General features: G+C 32.0%; 1 protein-coding gene across 6 annotated transcripts in view; it reads right to left on the bottom strand.

Annotated features, from left to right (window-relative positions):
• Nucleotides 1-11,971: 11,971 nt before the first annotated feature.
• LOC134690853 (dyslexia-associated protein KIAA0319-like protein) overlaps nucleotides 11,972-16,310 on the bottom strand; it is a 51,460-nt gene continuing 47,121 nt past the window's right edge. For 4 of the 6 annotated variants that reach the window (XM_063550968.1, XM_063550969.1, XM_063550972.1 and 1 more), the window contains one exon: nucleotides 11,972-12,613. In XM_063550968.1, coding sequence (XP_063407038.1) covers nucleotides 12,462-12,613 — 152 coding nt within the window. In that variant the 3' untranslated portion in view covers nucleotides 11,972-12,461. Of the gene's footprint in view, nucleotides 12,614-14,210; nucleotides 14,245-15,443; nucleotides 15,461-16,310 lie in introns of all 6 variants that reach the window. The other 2 variants (XM_063550970.1, XM_063550971.1) reach the window with 2 other exon arrangements.

Here is a 16,310-nt window from a genome sequence, read left to right as displayed (position 1 = left end):
AAGTCATCAATGGGTCTTCAACACGGATAGAAAATCCTGCACCCAAAGGCTGGCTTCAGCTGGCACCTCGACAAAAAAATGTACTAAATCAGTAATAACGGATGTCTTCCTACTGTGGATTCATTTATATTCGTTGGATACCATTTTTCGTGGATTTCGTGGGTACAGGGGAACCACGAATTTAAATATTCAAGGAATTGCAAATTTTCCTGTTAAAATAATTTTCTAAAGGATTGTATGCAGACTTACCAAAACCACGAAATCAAATATCCACGAATATGCAAGTTTTCCTCAAACCACGAAAATTACACTACCATCAAAGGCCAGAAGGTCCTGACTTGGGACAGATGCAATAATGCGTCTAGGTGAAACATGTTTAGTGATATCAATCCTCACATTATACCTCTAGCCAATGAAGAAAAAATAAATACACAGCAATATGCACAGTAAAACTCCCTTTAAAAGGAGAGTAAACTTACATGTCAGGTCAACTGCAAGAAATGCACCTAATTGTAACTAACATTATCCTAATGACGCCTATCTATATATGCGAAACATATCAAAATCTGCTGCAATGCGGTAAAAACATTTGAGTGTTGTCTTTTGTGGTAACATATTACTCAAGTAAATGATCAATAATAAATAATGATACTGAAGTTACATATGCTGAAATATTGGATTATTTCAAGGGCACCTCCTTTTTTTTTGTAATTCATATGCATACATCTCACTGTCAAATAAACCTACCATGGCTCTTGCAGATGTAAAAAAAATCAGACATACAATTTTTAAATCTGGTCAAGGTCACTTCACATGTACCACATTGATACCAGGATTATTAAACTTGACCAAGGTCACTTAACATGTACCACATTGATACCAGGGTAAATGAACTTGGTCAAGGTCACTTCACATGTACCACATTGATACCATGATTATTGAACTTGGCCAAGGTCACTTCACATGTACCACATTGATACCAGGGTTGTTGGAACTTTGTAAGGTCATTTCAAATGTACCACAAAAGTGACATTGATACCAGGGTTATTGAACTTGGCCAAGGTCACTTCACATGTACCACATTGATAACAGGGTTGTTGGAACTTTGTAAGGTCATTTCACATGTACCACATTGATACCAGGGTTAATGAACTTGGCCAAGTTTACTTCACATGTACCACACTGATACAAGAGTTATTGAACTTTGCCGAGGTCACTTCACATGTACCACATTGATACCACGGATGTTGACCTTGGCCAAGGTCATTGCACATGTACCACATTGATACAAGGGTTATAGAACTTTGCCAAGTCACTTCACATGTACCACATTGCTACTTGAGATGTTGAAATAAGTCAAGGTCATGTTACATGTATCACATTGCAACCATGATTATTGAAATTGACCAAGGTCACTTCACTTGTACCACATTGATACAAGGGTCATTGAACTTTGCCAAGTCACTTCACATGTACCACATTGCTACTTGAGATGTTGAAATAAGTCAAGGTCATGTTACATGTATCACATTGATACCAGGATTATTGAACTTGGCCAAGGTCACTTCACATGTACCACATTGATACCAGTATTATTGAACATGGCCAAGGTCACTTCACATGTACCACATTGATACCAGTGTTATTGATCTTGGCCAAGTTTACTTCACATCTACCACACTGATACCAGGGTTATTGAACTTTGCCAAGGTCACTTCACATGTACCACATTGATACCGGGGTTATTGAACTTGATCAAGGTCACTGCACATGTACCACATTGATATCAGGGTTATTAAACTTTGCCAAGGTCACTTCACATGTACCACATTGATACCGGGGTTATTGAACTTGATCAAGGTCACTGCACATGTACCACATTGATATCAGGGTTATTAAACTTTGCCAAGGTCACTTCACATGTACCACATTGATACCAGGGTTATTGAACTTGTTCAATGTCACTTCACATGTACCACATTGATACCAGGGTTATTGAACTTGTTCAAGGTCACTTCACATGTACCACATTGATACCAGAGTTATTGAACTTGTTCAATGTCACTTCACATGTACCACATTGAAACAACGGTTATGAACTTGATCAATGTCACTTCACATGAACCACAATAATACCAGGGTTGTTGAACTTTGTTAGGTCATTTCACTTGTACCTTATTGATACCAGGATTATTGAACTTGGCCGAGGTCTATGGGGCTTTATTCATAAAAAAAAGGGTGATTTTTAACACTTCGGACAATAACTCAAAAAGGCTTTCACCAATGTCCATGAAACTTTGGTGAATTGTTTATATCTATTGATGTAAGCTCCCTTTCAATTTTTTATTAATTTCAGATTGTACATTTCGGTGTTATGAATTTTTATGCTTAAAAAAGGGGTATTTTTTCCAATTTTGGGACAATAACTAACACTTTCACAAAGTTTTATGTATGGATAAAAAATTAAAGACAACAAACTTAAGTTAAATTTGAGGTAGCCTTAATAGTGCCAATTTTTTTGTGCATTTTTATTTATTATTTGGGGGGGGGGGGGGTATTTGACAGGGCTCACACTATTTCTAGTTGATCATAAAAATTCATTTAAAGCATAAAAGACAAGTTAAACGAACAACGGGCGTATCATGCTCTAAAGCGCAGCCCTTTATTTGAACTTTGCAAGGTAATTTCACATGTACCACATCGATACCAGTATTATTGAACATGGCCAAGGTCACTTCACATGTACCACATTGATACCAGTGTTATTGATCTTGGCCAAGTTTACTTCACATCTACCACACTGATACCAGGGTTATTGAACTTTGCCAAGGTCACTTCACATGTACCACATTGATACCGGGGTTATTGAACTTGATCAAGGTCACTGCACATGTACCACATTGATATCAGGGTTATTAAACTTTGCCAAGGTCACTTCACATGTACCACATTGATACCGGGGTTATTGAACTTGATCAAGGTCACTGCACATGTACCACATTGATACCAGGGTTATTGAACTTGTTCAATGTCACTTCACATGTACCACATTGACACCAGGGATGTTGACCTTGATCAAGGACACTGCACATGTACCACATTGATATAAGGGTTATTGAACTTTGCCAAGGTCACTTCACATGTACCACATTGATACCAGGGTTATTGAACTTTTCAATGTCACTTCACATGTACCACATTGAAACAACGGTTATGAACTTAATCAATGTCACTGCACATGAACCACAATAATACCAGGGTTGTTGAACTTTGTTATGACATTTCACATGTACTACATTGATACCAGGATTATTGAACTTTGCCAATGTCACTTCACATGAACCACAATAATACCAGGGTTGTTGAACTTTGTTAGGTCATTTCACATGTACCACATTGATACCAGGATTATTGAACTTGGCCAAGGTCATTTCACATGTACAACTTAAATACCAGGGTTATAGAACTTTGCCAAGTTTACTTCACATGTACCACACTGATGCCAGGGTTATTGACCTTTCCTAAGGTCATTTCACATGTATCACATTCATACCAGGATTATTGAACTTGGCCAAGTTGACTTCACATGTACCACATTGATACCAGGGTAATTGAACTTGATCAAGGTCACTTCACATGTACCACATTGATACCAGGGTTATTGAACTTGATCAAGGTCACTTCACATGTACCACTTTGATACCAGGGTTATTGAACTTGAACAAGGTCATTTTACATGTACCACATTGATACCAGGGTTATTGATCTTGGCCAAGGTCAGATCACATGAACTACATTGGTACCAGTGTTGTTGAACTTTGTAAGGTCATTTCACATGTACCACACTGATACCAGGGTTATTGAATTCGGCCAAGTTCACTTCACATGTACCACATTGATACCAGGGTTATTGAACTTGATCAAGGTCACTTCACATGTACCACATTGATACCAGGGTTATTGAACTTGATCAAGGTCACTTCACATGTACCACATTGATACCAGGGTTATTGAACTTGATCAAGGTCACTTCACATGTACCACTTTGATACCAGGGTTATTGAACTTGAACAAGGTCATTTCACATGTACCACATTGATACCAGGGTTATTGATCTTGGCCAAGGTCAGATCACATGAACTACATTGGTACCAGTGTTGTTGAACTTTGTAAGGTCATTTCACATGTACCACACTGATACCATGGTTATTGAATTCGGCCAAGTTCACTTCACATGTACCACATTGATACCATGGTTATTGAACTTTACCAAGGTCACTTCACATGTACCACATTGATACCAGGGATGTTGACCTTGGCCAATGTCATTTCACATCTATCACATTGAAACCTGGTATTTGGCTCAATGTTTTTGGAATTTTGGATCCTCAATGCTCTTCAACTTTGTAATTGTTTGGCTTTATAAATATTTTGATATAAGCGTCACTGATGAGTCTTATGTAGACTAAACGCGCGTCTGGCGTACTTAATTATAATCCTGGTACCTTTGATAACTATTATTGAACTTGACAAAGGTCATTTCACATCTTTCACATTGATACCAGGATTATTGGACTTAGCCAAGGTCACTTCACATGTACCACATTGATGCCAGGGTTATGTTAAAGGCCGTACGGTGACCTATAATTGTTAATGTTTGTGTCATTTTGGTCTTTTGTGGATAGTTGTCTCATTGGCAATCATACCACATCTTTCTTTTTTATATTATTGAACTTGACCAAGTTCACTTCACATGTACCACACTGATACCAGGATTATTGAACTTGGCAAAGGTCACTTCAAATATACCACTTGATACCAGGAATATTGAACTTGACCAAGGTCACTTCACATGTACCACATTGATACCAGGGTTATTGAACTTGACAAAGGTCACTTCACATGTACCACAATGATACCAGGATTATTGAATTTGGCCATGGTCACTTCACATTTACCTCATTGATACCAGGGTTGTTAAACTTTGTAAGGTCATTTCACATGTACCACATTATTACCAGGGTTATTGAACTTGACCAAGTTCACTCCACATGTACCACATTGATACCAAGCTTATTAAGCTTAATCAAGGTCATTTCACATGTACCACATTGATACCAGGGTTGTTGTCCTTGGCAAAGGTCATTTCGCATTTACCACATTGATACCAGGGTTGTTGAACTTGGCCAAGGTCATTTCACATGTACCACATTGATACCAGGGTTATTGATCTTGGCCAAGGTCACTTCACATGTACCACATTGATACCAGGATAATTGAACATGGCAAAAGTCACTTCACATGAACCACATTGATACCAGGGTTGCTGAACTTTGTAAGGTCACTTCAAATGTACCACATTGATACCAGGGTGATTGAACTTGGCCAAGGTCACTTCACATGTACCACATTGATCCCAGGGTTTTTGAACTTGATCACGGTCACTTGACATTTACTACATTGATACCAGGGTAATTGGACTTGGCCTAGTTCACTTCACATGCACCACAATGAAACCAGGGTTATTGAACTAGATCAAGGGCACTTTACATATACCACACTGATACTAGAGTTGTTAAACTAAGTCAATGTCATTTCACATGTACCACACTGATACTAAGGTTTTTGAACTAAATCAAGGTTATTTCACATGTACCACACTTTTACTAGAGTTGTCAAACTTAATCAAGGTCACTTTACATGTACCAGACTGACACCAGGGTTGTTGAGCTTGCTCAAGGTCATTTCACATGTACCGGTACCACACTGATACTAGAGTTGTTTAACTTAGTCAAGGTCACTTTACATGTACCACACTGCTACTAGAGTTGTTGAAATAAGTCAAGGTCATTTCACATGTACCACACTGATATTAGATGTTGTTTAACTTAGTCAAGGTCACTTTACATGTACCACACTGCTACTAGAGTTGTTGAAATAAGTCAAGGTCATTTCACATGTACCACACTGATATTAGATGTTGTTTAACTTAGTCTAACAACTACTTTAATGGAGTTGTAACATGTGTCCACCCTCAAGATCTGTCTAACAACTACTTTCATGGAGTTGTAACATGAGTCCACTCTTAAGATCTGTCTAACAACTACTTTAATGGAGTTGTAACATGTGCCCACTCTTAAGATCTGTCTAACAACTACTTTAATGGAGTTGTTACATGTGTCCACTCTTAAGATCTGTCTAACAACTACTTTAATGGAGTTGTAACATGTGTCCACTCTTAAGATCTGTCTAACAACTACTTTAATACTTTTTTTCTGATACTCTGAATTATATTGGGGCAATGCTTAGCAACATGTGCATTCTTGTTTACTGTGGATTCAGTTATTTTACTGGGTATTAATTTTCGTGGATTGCTAAAAACTTGCATATTCGTGGGTATTTGATTTCCTGGTTTTGCAAATCTATGTATACATGATCTATTAAAAATATGATATTTGTTTGACATTTTAATTTGTGGTTCACCTGTACCAACGAAACCCACGAAAATTGATATCCAACGAATAATAATGAATCCACAGTAATACCACTGATATCAATTTTGTAAATATCTTTTTGTAAATTTTTACAATAATCTGATCCTTTGAAACTACTGGGCCAAGTTCATTATAAAAACAGATACATGTAACTGTAAACAACAAGAATTTTCAGTAAAGTAAGATAACTGATCTCAATTTTGTGACTATTGACTTGCTGAACAATCCGATGTCAAGAGTTTCCACTTATGCTGCAAAAAAAGTTTATTAACAAATTATTGTTCCTTCAATGTCAGGAAAACTTTAAAGTCTGAACAATTACAATTCTAAAGTGGCAGAATTAAAACAAGTCATTTCAAGATTTCATTACAAATTTATTTTTAACATGATTTCAAGTGCACTCAACCATTTATATACAAATAAACTGCACCTAAACAATAACAAATTGTACATAACTTTCTCTGGGAATATATAATATTTGTAAAAATCATTAAAAAAAAATCAATCTTTTCTAGTCCTGGTGCATACCATTTCTTATATTTTTAAAGGGAAAACAAGAAAATAATTGGTTAAACCTTACTTTGGTGAGACCAGTCTGTATGTTAGTTAAATAATTTTATGAAGGCCAAGTTTATACAATAACATAGTTATTTTTAACAAACAATTTAACTTTAATAGGAATAGTTTATGTGTTTAAATTTAAATTAACCAAATATCAGTTGTTTAAATAAGGGCTATGTGTAGTTTAAAATGGAGAAAAAATCAACAAAAATAAATGAGCTGTAAATAATTATTGTAATTTCTGCAAGATAAACAAAAATATTTTTAATGAAAAATGTGACTTTTTAAATTTATTTTTGAAGAAATAACATATCAATATTTGAATTCGATACAATTTTTTTTATATTAGAATTTTACATAATCATTATTATGTTGGTCAATTTCTACGAAATAATTGCATTACAATTGAGGTTAATTAGCCAGTTCATAGAGGTTAAAATAAAAGCAAAACACTGCACATGTTATTGTCAACTCACAAATACATTTTTAAATCAAAAACATATCATTTTTCAGAGAAAAAAATAAATAGAAAACATCAACTATAGATTGGCATCATTTGCTAATTTTAAAACATTTATTTCAAGTTAAGGTACAATGTAAGTTGAAATTTAAAAAAAAACGGTGAACATTTTTTTATTTTTTGAAGATGGGAACACGCACATATTTAGGCTTTTAACGATCTAATGGTGAATTAAATCAAATAATCTATGAAAAGAAATTGACACTACCAAATAACAATTTTATATATATTCACCAATCGCTGACAAATTATTAAAAATTATAACCAATTGTCACCATCAATAATAATCATTTACTGTAAATTCAGAAATTAATGTGTGCATTGATTATTAAGAATCTTTGACCACTGGGTAATATGCAAGGTCTTATTAACGCAATTGCATAATTTTATGAAGTCCATTCACTACGAACTTGATGCAGTAGCATTTTAAGCATCATGAAAAATATTGCAATAATTTGTGAATTTACAATATAAGAGGGTGTCCATGGAAAAACCAGGCAGTGGGTGGCACATGACATATTTTGTTTTCACAATTTTTTCATCTATTTCATATCACAAATTCAATCTTTCTCAAAGTTAAATTTTGTTTTTTTATTAACTGCAACAAATAAAGAGAAAAAAAAAACAAAGAAGCACTGAAAATTCATTGAAAAGGGGAGATAACTATTCATTTTGTACAAAATTTTGTTGCGTTGATAGTGAACTTTAAAAACCATTTTCTGAGCCATCCACTGTTGATTCAAAAATATCTTTGACAAATATATCCTTTGTATGATATAAACATTGCATTGGAACAAAAAATTCAGTGGGAAAAAAATTATGTTGTGCCACCCATATCATAGGATTTGCCTGATATTTACTTGGACAGCCTCATAAACAGTATTTATATATCCTCTACAATACATAAGTAAGATTTAATGTGGAATGATGAATAGTAATAATTGCATCTTCAAAATTGCAATAATAAAATTGCCAATTTATCTAATATCAATGTTTAAAAATCTCACTTGTATTATGACATTGAAACAAGATATTGCACATTACACAAACAGACAAAATAAAGGGTTCCCTGTCTAATAGGATCTCCTAAAGATTGTGTCCAGATTAGACAGTTTTACACAGGTTACATGTACATAACCAATCTGAGGAGGACTCGTAAAACATTACAATTTGTAGAATCAAAGTGCATTTAAGCACTGAATGGCATAGCAATGGTAGAAAATATTTTTGAATTTGAGTTATCTTTCTTTTCTTATATTTGTAGTTGAATCTATTTTTAGAACACATACATTCATACACTATGCACAACTTCTGTGTAATTTTCTATAAAATAGCTTTCTTGAAAATTAGGGTTATGCATATATACATTATTTTGTAACTTGAATGTCTGAATATATATCAATAATAAATTACATGTAAATAGGATTTTTAAAATGTTTCCTTCATTGCACTATGTTGTATGTGCTCTCAAAAGAAGACATGAGGCTCTTGAAATAAATACTTTAAGCCAGTGGCATGAGATTATGAAAGCATTTCATGCAATTTTAACCCTCAATAAATATACCACACAAAAAACAAAATACACAAATAAATAAAAACAAATAAAGGTACTATAAAGAAAATCAAATAAAGATATAAATAATAGTTTTATAACATAAGTGTATTGCTGAAAATACATAATTATAAATTGTGAGAATGCTGACAGGCTGAACATTATACAACTTTAAAGTGCTTTGCAGCACAAAATTTACACTTTGGATGTATGTTTCAACTAATAAATTAAGTTTGTCTCAAAAAGTGAAGGTTGTAAAAAGAAATTTAAAAAGGTCAAAAGGTCAAATGAAGTTGAATGATTTTTATACATAGAAATGAAACAATATACATATCTTTCTTAGATTTTACTGCTAGCACAACTTATTAACTTTGGATTTAGTTTTTCTTCATTGAAAGACATGTAGCCATTATATTTCACACTATAACCTTCGAACATTTAGCCATTTGATCTCAGACATCACATTTATACACACAATACCATACATACATACAATCATTAATACATATTGCTTTTGATGACGATTTTATCAATTGTGTAATTTACATTTCAACATACACTTATTTGAACTCAGTTAAATCCCATTTCAGTTTTGTATGATGAGGTTTGACCAAAATAGGAAAACTGTTTTTGAAGATGCAAAGTGACCATACTGATATGAATACTGATAATTAAGAATCATTTAGTCAAAATCAAACACATTTCTAACATAATTTAACAAGAAGAAGTGGAAAAAAATTGAAATCAAATAAGAAGTTGATAAACTTGAAACAATAGAAACAATAAAATTTACGTCAATTCACTGACTTATCATGGGTACCAATATTCATGGATCGAGTAAAATCGCAACTACATGAATACATGGTGTCATGATTATTACAAATTAATATTCATCCTTTCAGAAAATATCCATTTTATTGAACACTTAACTTTGTAGATAACCACAGTCTTTATTTGACAAAGTTAATAAGTGTCAATTGTTCAGTCAATGGTACTGTTCTTTATAATTGTTTCTCTAATTCTATGGAAATTTATCCCTTTCCGAATCCATTGTATAAAAAAATTTAGTCAACATGTGGTTGCTGGTGATCTCAAAAGATCATTGGATGATTTTAAGGATCATGACCTTTTTAGCTAACTAGATGAATCAAAGTTTGATAACAGGTGTTAATGAAATTGACAACTTCGTGCAATGTGAAAGGCACTCGAAGGGGATTTTCGGTTAACAAAAAAAAGAAAATGTCTTTTTAATCATTAGAGAAACAGATTCTCACATAGTTACGGCTCGGACTTTAAAATTGATAATTTAACTATCTCGATTGGATAAATCCAATAATCCACTGGTGCCAATGTAAGAATCTATATGTATACAATTCAAAACACAAAAATACATTAAATATTTGTATAGAAATTTGGTCTTTTGGCTAATTTGATATGTGTTTAGTAAACAGAGGCTTGACAGAAAAAAATTAACATATTTTTGTCATTTAGACTTCTTCCCTTAAATAGAAGGGGTATTTTTCAGAATTTTTGCAGAAACAGACCCATAGCCATTTTAATACTTTCTTTGAATTTCAAATTGGCCATTCCAGAGTATTAAGGAATATGGGTTATTTCAATGTGTATACCCCCAAAACGAAAATAGTCATTGGTTGAATTTCCATTGTTAAAGACTTTTTTAACCAATCACAACTTTTGGTTGTACACCTTTGAAAAAATTACCAAGAAATTGCCAGAATGCATTAGATTCAGAAATGGCAAATAGTTCACTCAACTACTTAACTGCTAAAAGCAGGAAGTCGACCACTCAGTTAATGCCATCTACATGGATTTCATATGAAATGATTTTGCATGTATTTGTTTAAACAAATATATACAGGTATACACAGAATTTGTCTAAGGTTTATAGCCATTGATAATAAAGACCAACATGCCATTAAATTACTTTTATTTTTGTAGTAAAATTTTTACACAATCTGCTTGAGCCAAACTTCTGATAGATTAATTGTTTAAAGCCACTTTCAGCACTAATGGGTATATAATGGCTGTCTGTTTTTATTAGTGGAGAAAGCCAGTGCGCCCCAAGTTAACCACATATTTTGCAGCAAAACTGGTAATCCTAGTCAATTAAGATCGTCCTCACTGTCCTTAAACTTTCGAACATGATTTTTGTACTCAAGACTCTAAAAACAAGCAACCAAATTGCTGGATTTCATGTTTAGAGCATGATTTTTGTGCTCTGAGCATTGAGCAAAGTTTTATGCCTGAAAGTCTGGCCTTGCGGTCATAAAACTTTCGAGACTCAAGAATCAACCAATCAAATTACTGGATTTTGTGTTTCAAGTACTAATTTTGTACTCGCAGTACTGAGTAAAGTTTTATGACCAAGAGCCCTGCTTTTACTGGATTTGAACAAATCGTTGTACCGGTGTACTCTGTAAATTCAGTTATGTATTTTGTAAGGGAGAATAATATTTAAATGACAAAACTCCCAATGATTAAAACAATATGACCACTCATTTATACAATGTGTAATGACTATTTCAAGGCTGTTGATTAAAGCGACTGATTTTTTATTATTAGAAAAAGTCGCAGAATTCAACAGATTTGAAATCATTCAGGGTATGAAAATGTTTAGGAATATTAAAATGAGAATGTTTTCAGATGCTAAATGAAAATATCAAAATAAGACCTCTGATAGAAAAATATTGCATATATTATTGATGACATTTTGTGAACAATATTAAACAACATAGTTATATATGTACTTTTGACAAAAACAACATTTTGTATTATCATGGTTAATTTATCATAAAGATATAATTGCACACAATCAGATTATTTTCAATATTCATTATGTTTTGTCTGTTAAAATGAACATCTTTAATAGATAGGATCTGAATCAAACAGATATGGATTAATATGTCATAATATTATATTAAAAACTTATATAGTTTCATTTTCAATTTACAAAATTGTATTGGTAGTGGAAATTTGAAAGAGAAATTGTGAAGGCCTTGTATGAATCAGAAATGATTACAATCTTGGTTAAACAAAGTCTAGGATTTCATGAAAATTTTGTTTGCATCATGTATAAATTTCCTGACAAAGTTCATTATGATGTGTCAATGATACATAAGTGAAATCAATTAAAATACAGAAGTGTGAGATGTGAACTTTTTCAACTTATACCCAATACTAGATCAGCAACATTTTGAAAACATTTGAATGATATACCATCACCCTTGTTGAAAATTTACAAACAGTAAAGATTTCTTAAAGGGAGATAATTATAACATTAACAAATTATCTCCCCTTACTCAACTCTCTAATTTTAAGCTTTAAGCTTATTTTTCAAATGCTGTTTAGATATGCCATTTGGAGGTTTCTTGACAAAGCCATTTTTCTTGTGATTGACAAATAATGTTTCTTCTTCACTTGAGAAATCTGATTCTGATATCATTACACTGCTGTTCTGTGGTTTACCTGAAAATATAAATAGATTTTAATGAGATGCCTTTTTGCAGAGTTATCTCCCTTTTCAATGCAAATCTTCATGGGAATTATAAATCATGATTTTTTGTCTTCCTCAAGTTAAAATTTATGGGACTTTTTCTAAGTATATTTGGGGTATAATCCTTAAGATTAAAACTTAAAAATCTTCTGTTGCAATTACTTTTAGGTACGGGTCAAATTTAGGCTAGATTGACTGGACTACAACCATTTTTCTCTCAACATGGATGTCATGTATTGTGTTCCATAGTCATATATGCAGCATGTATCAGAGTTACTCCCCTTTAGTTATTAAAGCATTGTAATGAGGTCCAACCATTTTTCTCTCAACATGGATATCATGTATTGTGTTCCATAGTTATGTATGCAGCATGTATCAGAGTTACTCCCCTTTGGTAATTGTTATTTCAATTATCAATTTTATTTTTAAAAAGGTTCTGAAATTCATGTCAGCTATTTGAAATAAGGTCCAACCAATTTTCTCTAAGCATGGATGAATAAATAAGTTTCAATTTTCAAAAGGCTCTGAAAATTTGTGACAGCTATTTAAAATTAGGTCAAACCATTTTTATTTAATCAAGGATGAATCCACCAGTTTCAATTTTCAGAAGATTCTGACATTGTTTGTCAGCCTTTTCTGTTTGTACAGTATTTATTGTACAATCAGAACTTTTAACATCATGGTCGAAATCAATGAAGTGTAAGATTTTGAGAAATCTGTATATTTTTGGGGTAAAGAGCCATGTATGGGTTATTTAGACAAATATTACAGCAGATATTATCTGAACATGTTTTGTATGTGTTCTGTGTCCTCAAAATTATTCATATCCAAAATTAAAAATAGATGTACAATGTCATTAGGTATGATAAATTCCGTAAAAGTTAAAATGAAATTAAGTCATAATGAATGAGGATTTCTGAATACAAATGCCTACTCTTTTTCATAGAAATGGCAAAATTTATGTCTATAAAAAAACATGAGGGCTAAAAAATTAATTTGGAGATGCACAAAAACATTAGATAATTAAGATGCTAAGAAAGTTGTGAATGATATACATAGCAGTTTCATGCGCTTGGATGAAATAAGAAATATATATGACAAACTTTTAAAAGTAACTCAAGTTTTAGTTTACATAGACATTTTTCATTTTAGATGGGTGGCCGTATTTTTTAAATTTCAAACAGGAGTACATAGATTTCAGCATGAAATCATAGAGTAGTGTTCCACTATCAATGGATGAAAATACTATAAATTTAGAAATTAAGGCTTTTATTTATCATTTATAATTGAAAATCCTTGTTTTCTAGCAAAATTGTGAAATCTAGTTAAACAATTGTGCTAACATTTATGAAAGAATTATGAATGCAAGTTTATACAATAATGATTCTGATAGTCTCATTTATTGCTAAAATAAAAAGCATCACAATTTCTGAACTTACAGTATTACAAATGCTTATATGTGTTAATAATGTTCATGCAAACTGGCAAATTCAACATTTTTAAATATCAATTTCAACATAATTCAACATAACAAATAACATTTTTGATGCTCATAGCAAGATGACTTACCAATTATAAATTGCTTAATTTTCAATCTGATCTTCTAAACAAAATATTAGTTTTTAGTAAGTAAAGCATAAGGTATAGATATTATATAGTGTCTTTAACAGTATTAAAAAAGTAAAATTACTATATCCGACTGGTTACGATATATATCAATTAAATTAATTTGCAATAAGACTATGGAAAATCTAGAGGAATCTTATCCGCATCACCTCTCAACATTGTTTACATAACAAAAATGCTAATCATTGATTGGTCAGTTACATGTTGTGATGTCACTGCAGATCTGAGAATACAAGTTAGATCCAAGATTTTGTTTAATAGTAGCATGAAGGAAAAGGGTGTTTCAAACTTCAATCTGATTATATTATAGATCATATTTACAAGCTTTGCTTAAAAAAATCTGATAATGCCCAATTTTACTTTCTTTTTTAAAGATCTTTAGGGATCCTTTGATTTTGTTGAATTGCTACACAATTTCAAAAATTTGAAGGCTGAAATTTCATTGGCTGATATATCATTACAAGAACAAAATAAAACTTATAAGCAAAGCTTGTAGGAAGGACCTGTATTTAATCAGATTGTTCAAAATGCTGTATTTCAAGGAAATGAATGAAGTAATGCTGTTAATCCAATAAATGAAGTAAAACACACAAAAAAACAGCCAACAACTTTGTCATAAATAATATTTCCAACAAGAATTTTATACATGTATGATGAAAGATTGCCAATCATAAAGGTGAAGGTCAGCAACTACTTCAAAATAACAATATTAATATTTCTACGTTGGGCATTAAACAAATTTAAATCTAAAATGAAAAAAGGGTTTGTCAGAACAACCAGAAACGACTTTTATATTTTTATTTAGCTTTAACACATCATGCTAAAAAGAAAACATTATCTTATAACTTCAATCCATATTTTCAGAATATATAATATTTTCAAAATTGTACATCAAAACTTTCTGATTGGCAATCAACATCCTACACAATGGATATTTAACTAATGATATGGTGTTATACTTATTTTGGGTTCAAACAATGAAATTACTTATAGTCCTTCTGGTATAGTGGGGAAGTGAACTGAGAGACGATGAAGTATGTGAACATGCTTTTTTTTTTATACATATTGGTGATGTTTTAGTAAATTGCAACAGCCATTTAATTCAGACTAATAGATACAGCCAATCAAAGGCTTTGGATTCCTAAAAAAAACATTTCTATGGATGCTACTACTTACACTTTAACTTCTCACTTCTAAAAAAATATTTCAACTCAAAAATATTTTGCAGTGATTTTATTGTATTGTTAATTCATTACATGGGTACAGGTGTTCCAAGAATTTACATATTCAGCAAAGTTCAAAGTTTTTATAAGCCTGTAAAACCATGAAATCATATATCCACAAAAATTCAATGTCTTTTTATTCTTTAAAAATTGTTACCCATGAAAATAAATGAATACAGTGATCAGTAATAAGTGAATACAGTGATCAGTAATAAATGAATACAGTGATCAGTAATAAATGAATACAGTGATCAGTAATAAATGAATACAGTGATCAGTAATAAATGAATACAGTGATCAGTAATAAATGAATACAGTGATCAGTAATAAATGAATACAGTGATCAGTAATAAGTGCACGTAAAAGCTGAAGTTGAGATGAATCATGCATGCATTAAACTAATCTCCATCTTCTGATCTGTGCATGTAAATGGTAGTTATTCAAGTGTATGATATTAGAAGAATCCTGACTATAAAAACTAGAGGCTCCAAGGAGTCTAAATGGGTCATTTGAAATACTTTGAATGTAAAAAAATATATATAACAAGAGTAACAAATAGCTTGTGAAAATTTGACAAATCATCAATGCTTTTAAGTCTGCTTAAAGTGCCTCTGTTATGTGTAGATATTCTTTCCTTCATGTTGTACTTATGTTACTGTCAAGGAATTTTGTTTTTTAATTCCATTTGATGAATTTGCAATATCATCACCATGATACAAATTTTTTATTAAATACTGTTTCCTTTTCATAATCAATAGAGACAATATTCATGATATTTAAACGACAAGTGTTTACCGGGAAAAAAATATTCAGTATGGGA

The sequence above is a fragment of the Mytilus trossulus genome, chromosome 11, assembly GCF_036588685.1.
Source record: "Mytilus trossulus isolate FHL-02 chromosome 11, PNRI_Mtr1.1.1.hap1, whole genome shotgun sequence".
In the NCBI taxonomy this organism is placed as follows: domain Eukaryota; kingdom Metazoa; phylum Mollusca; class Bivalvia; order Mytilida; family Mytilidae; genus Mytilus; species Mytilus trossulus.
Note: the sequence above shows the minus strand (reverse complement) of the source record. Positions and strands in the feature narration are given on the sequence as shown.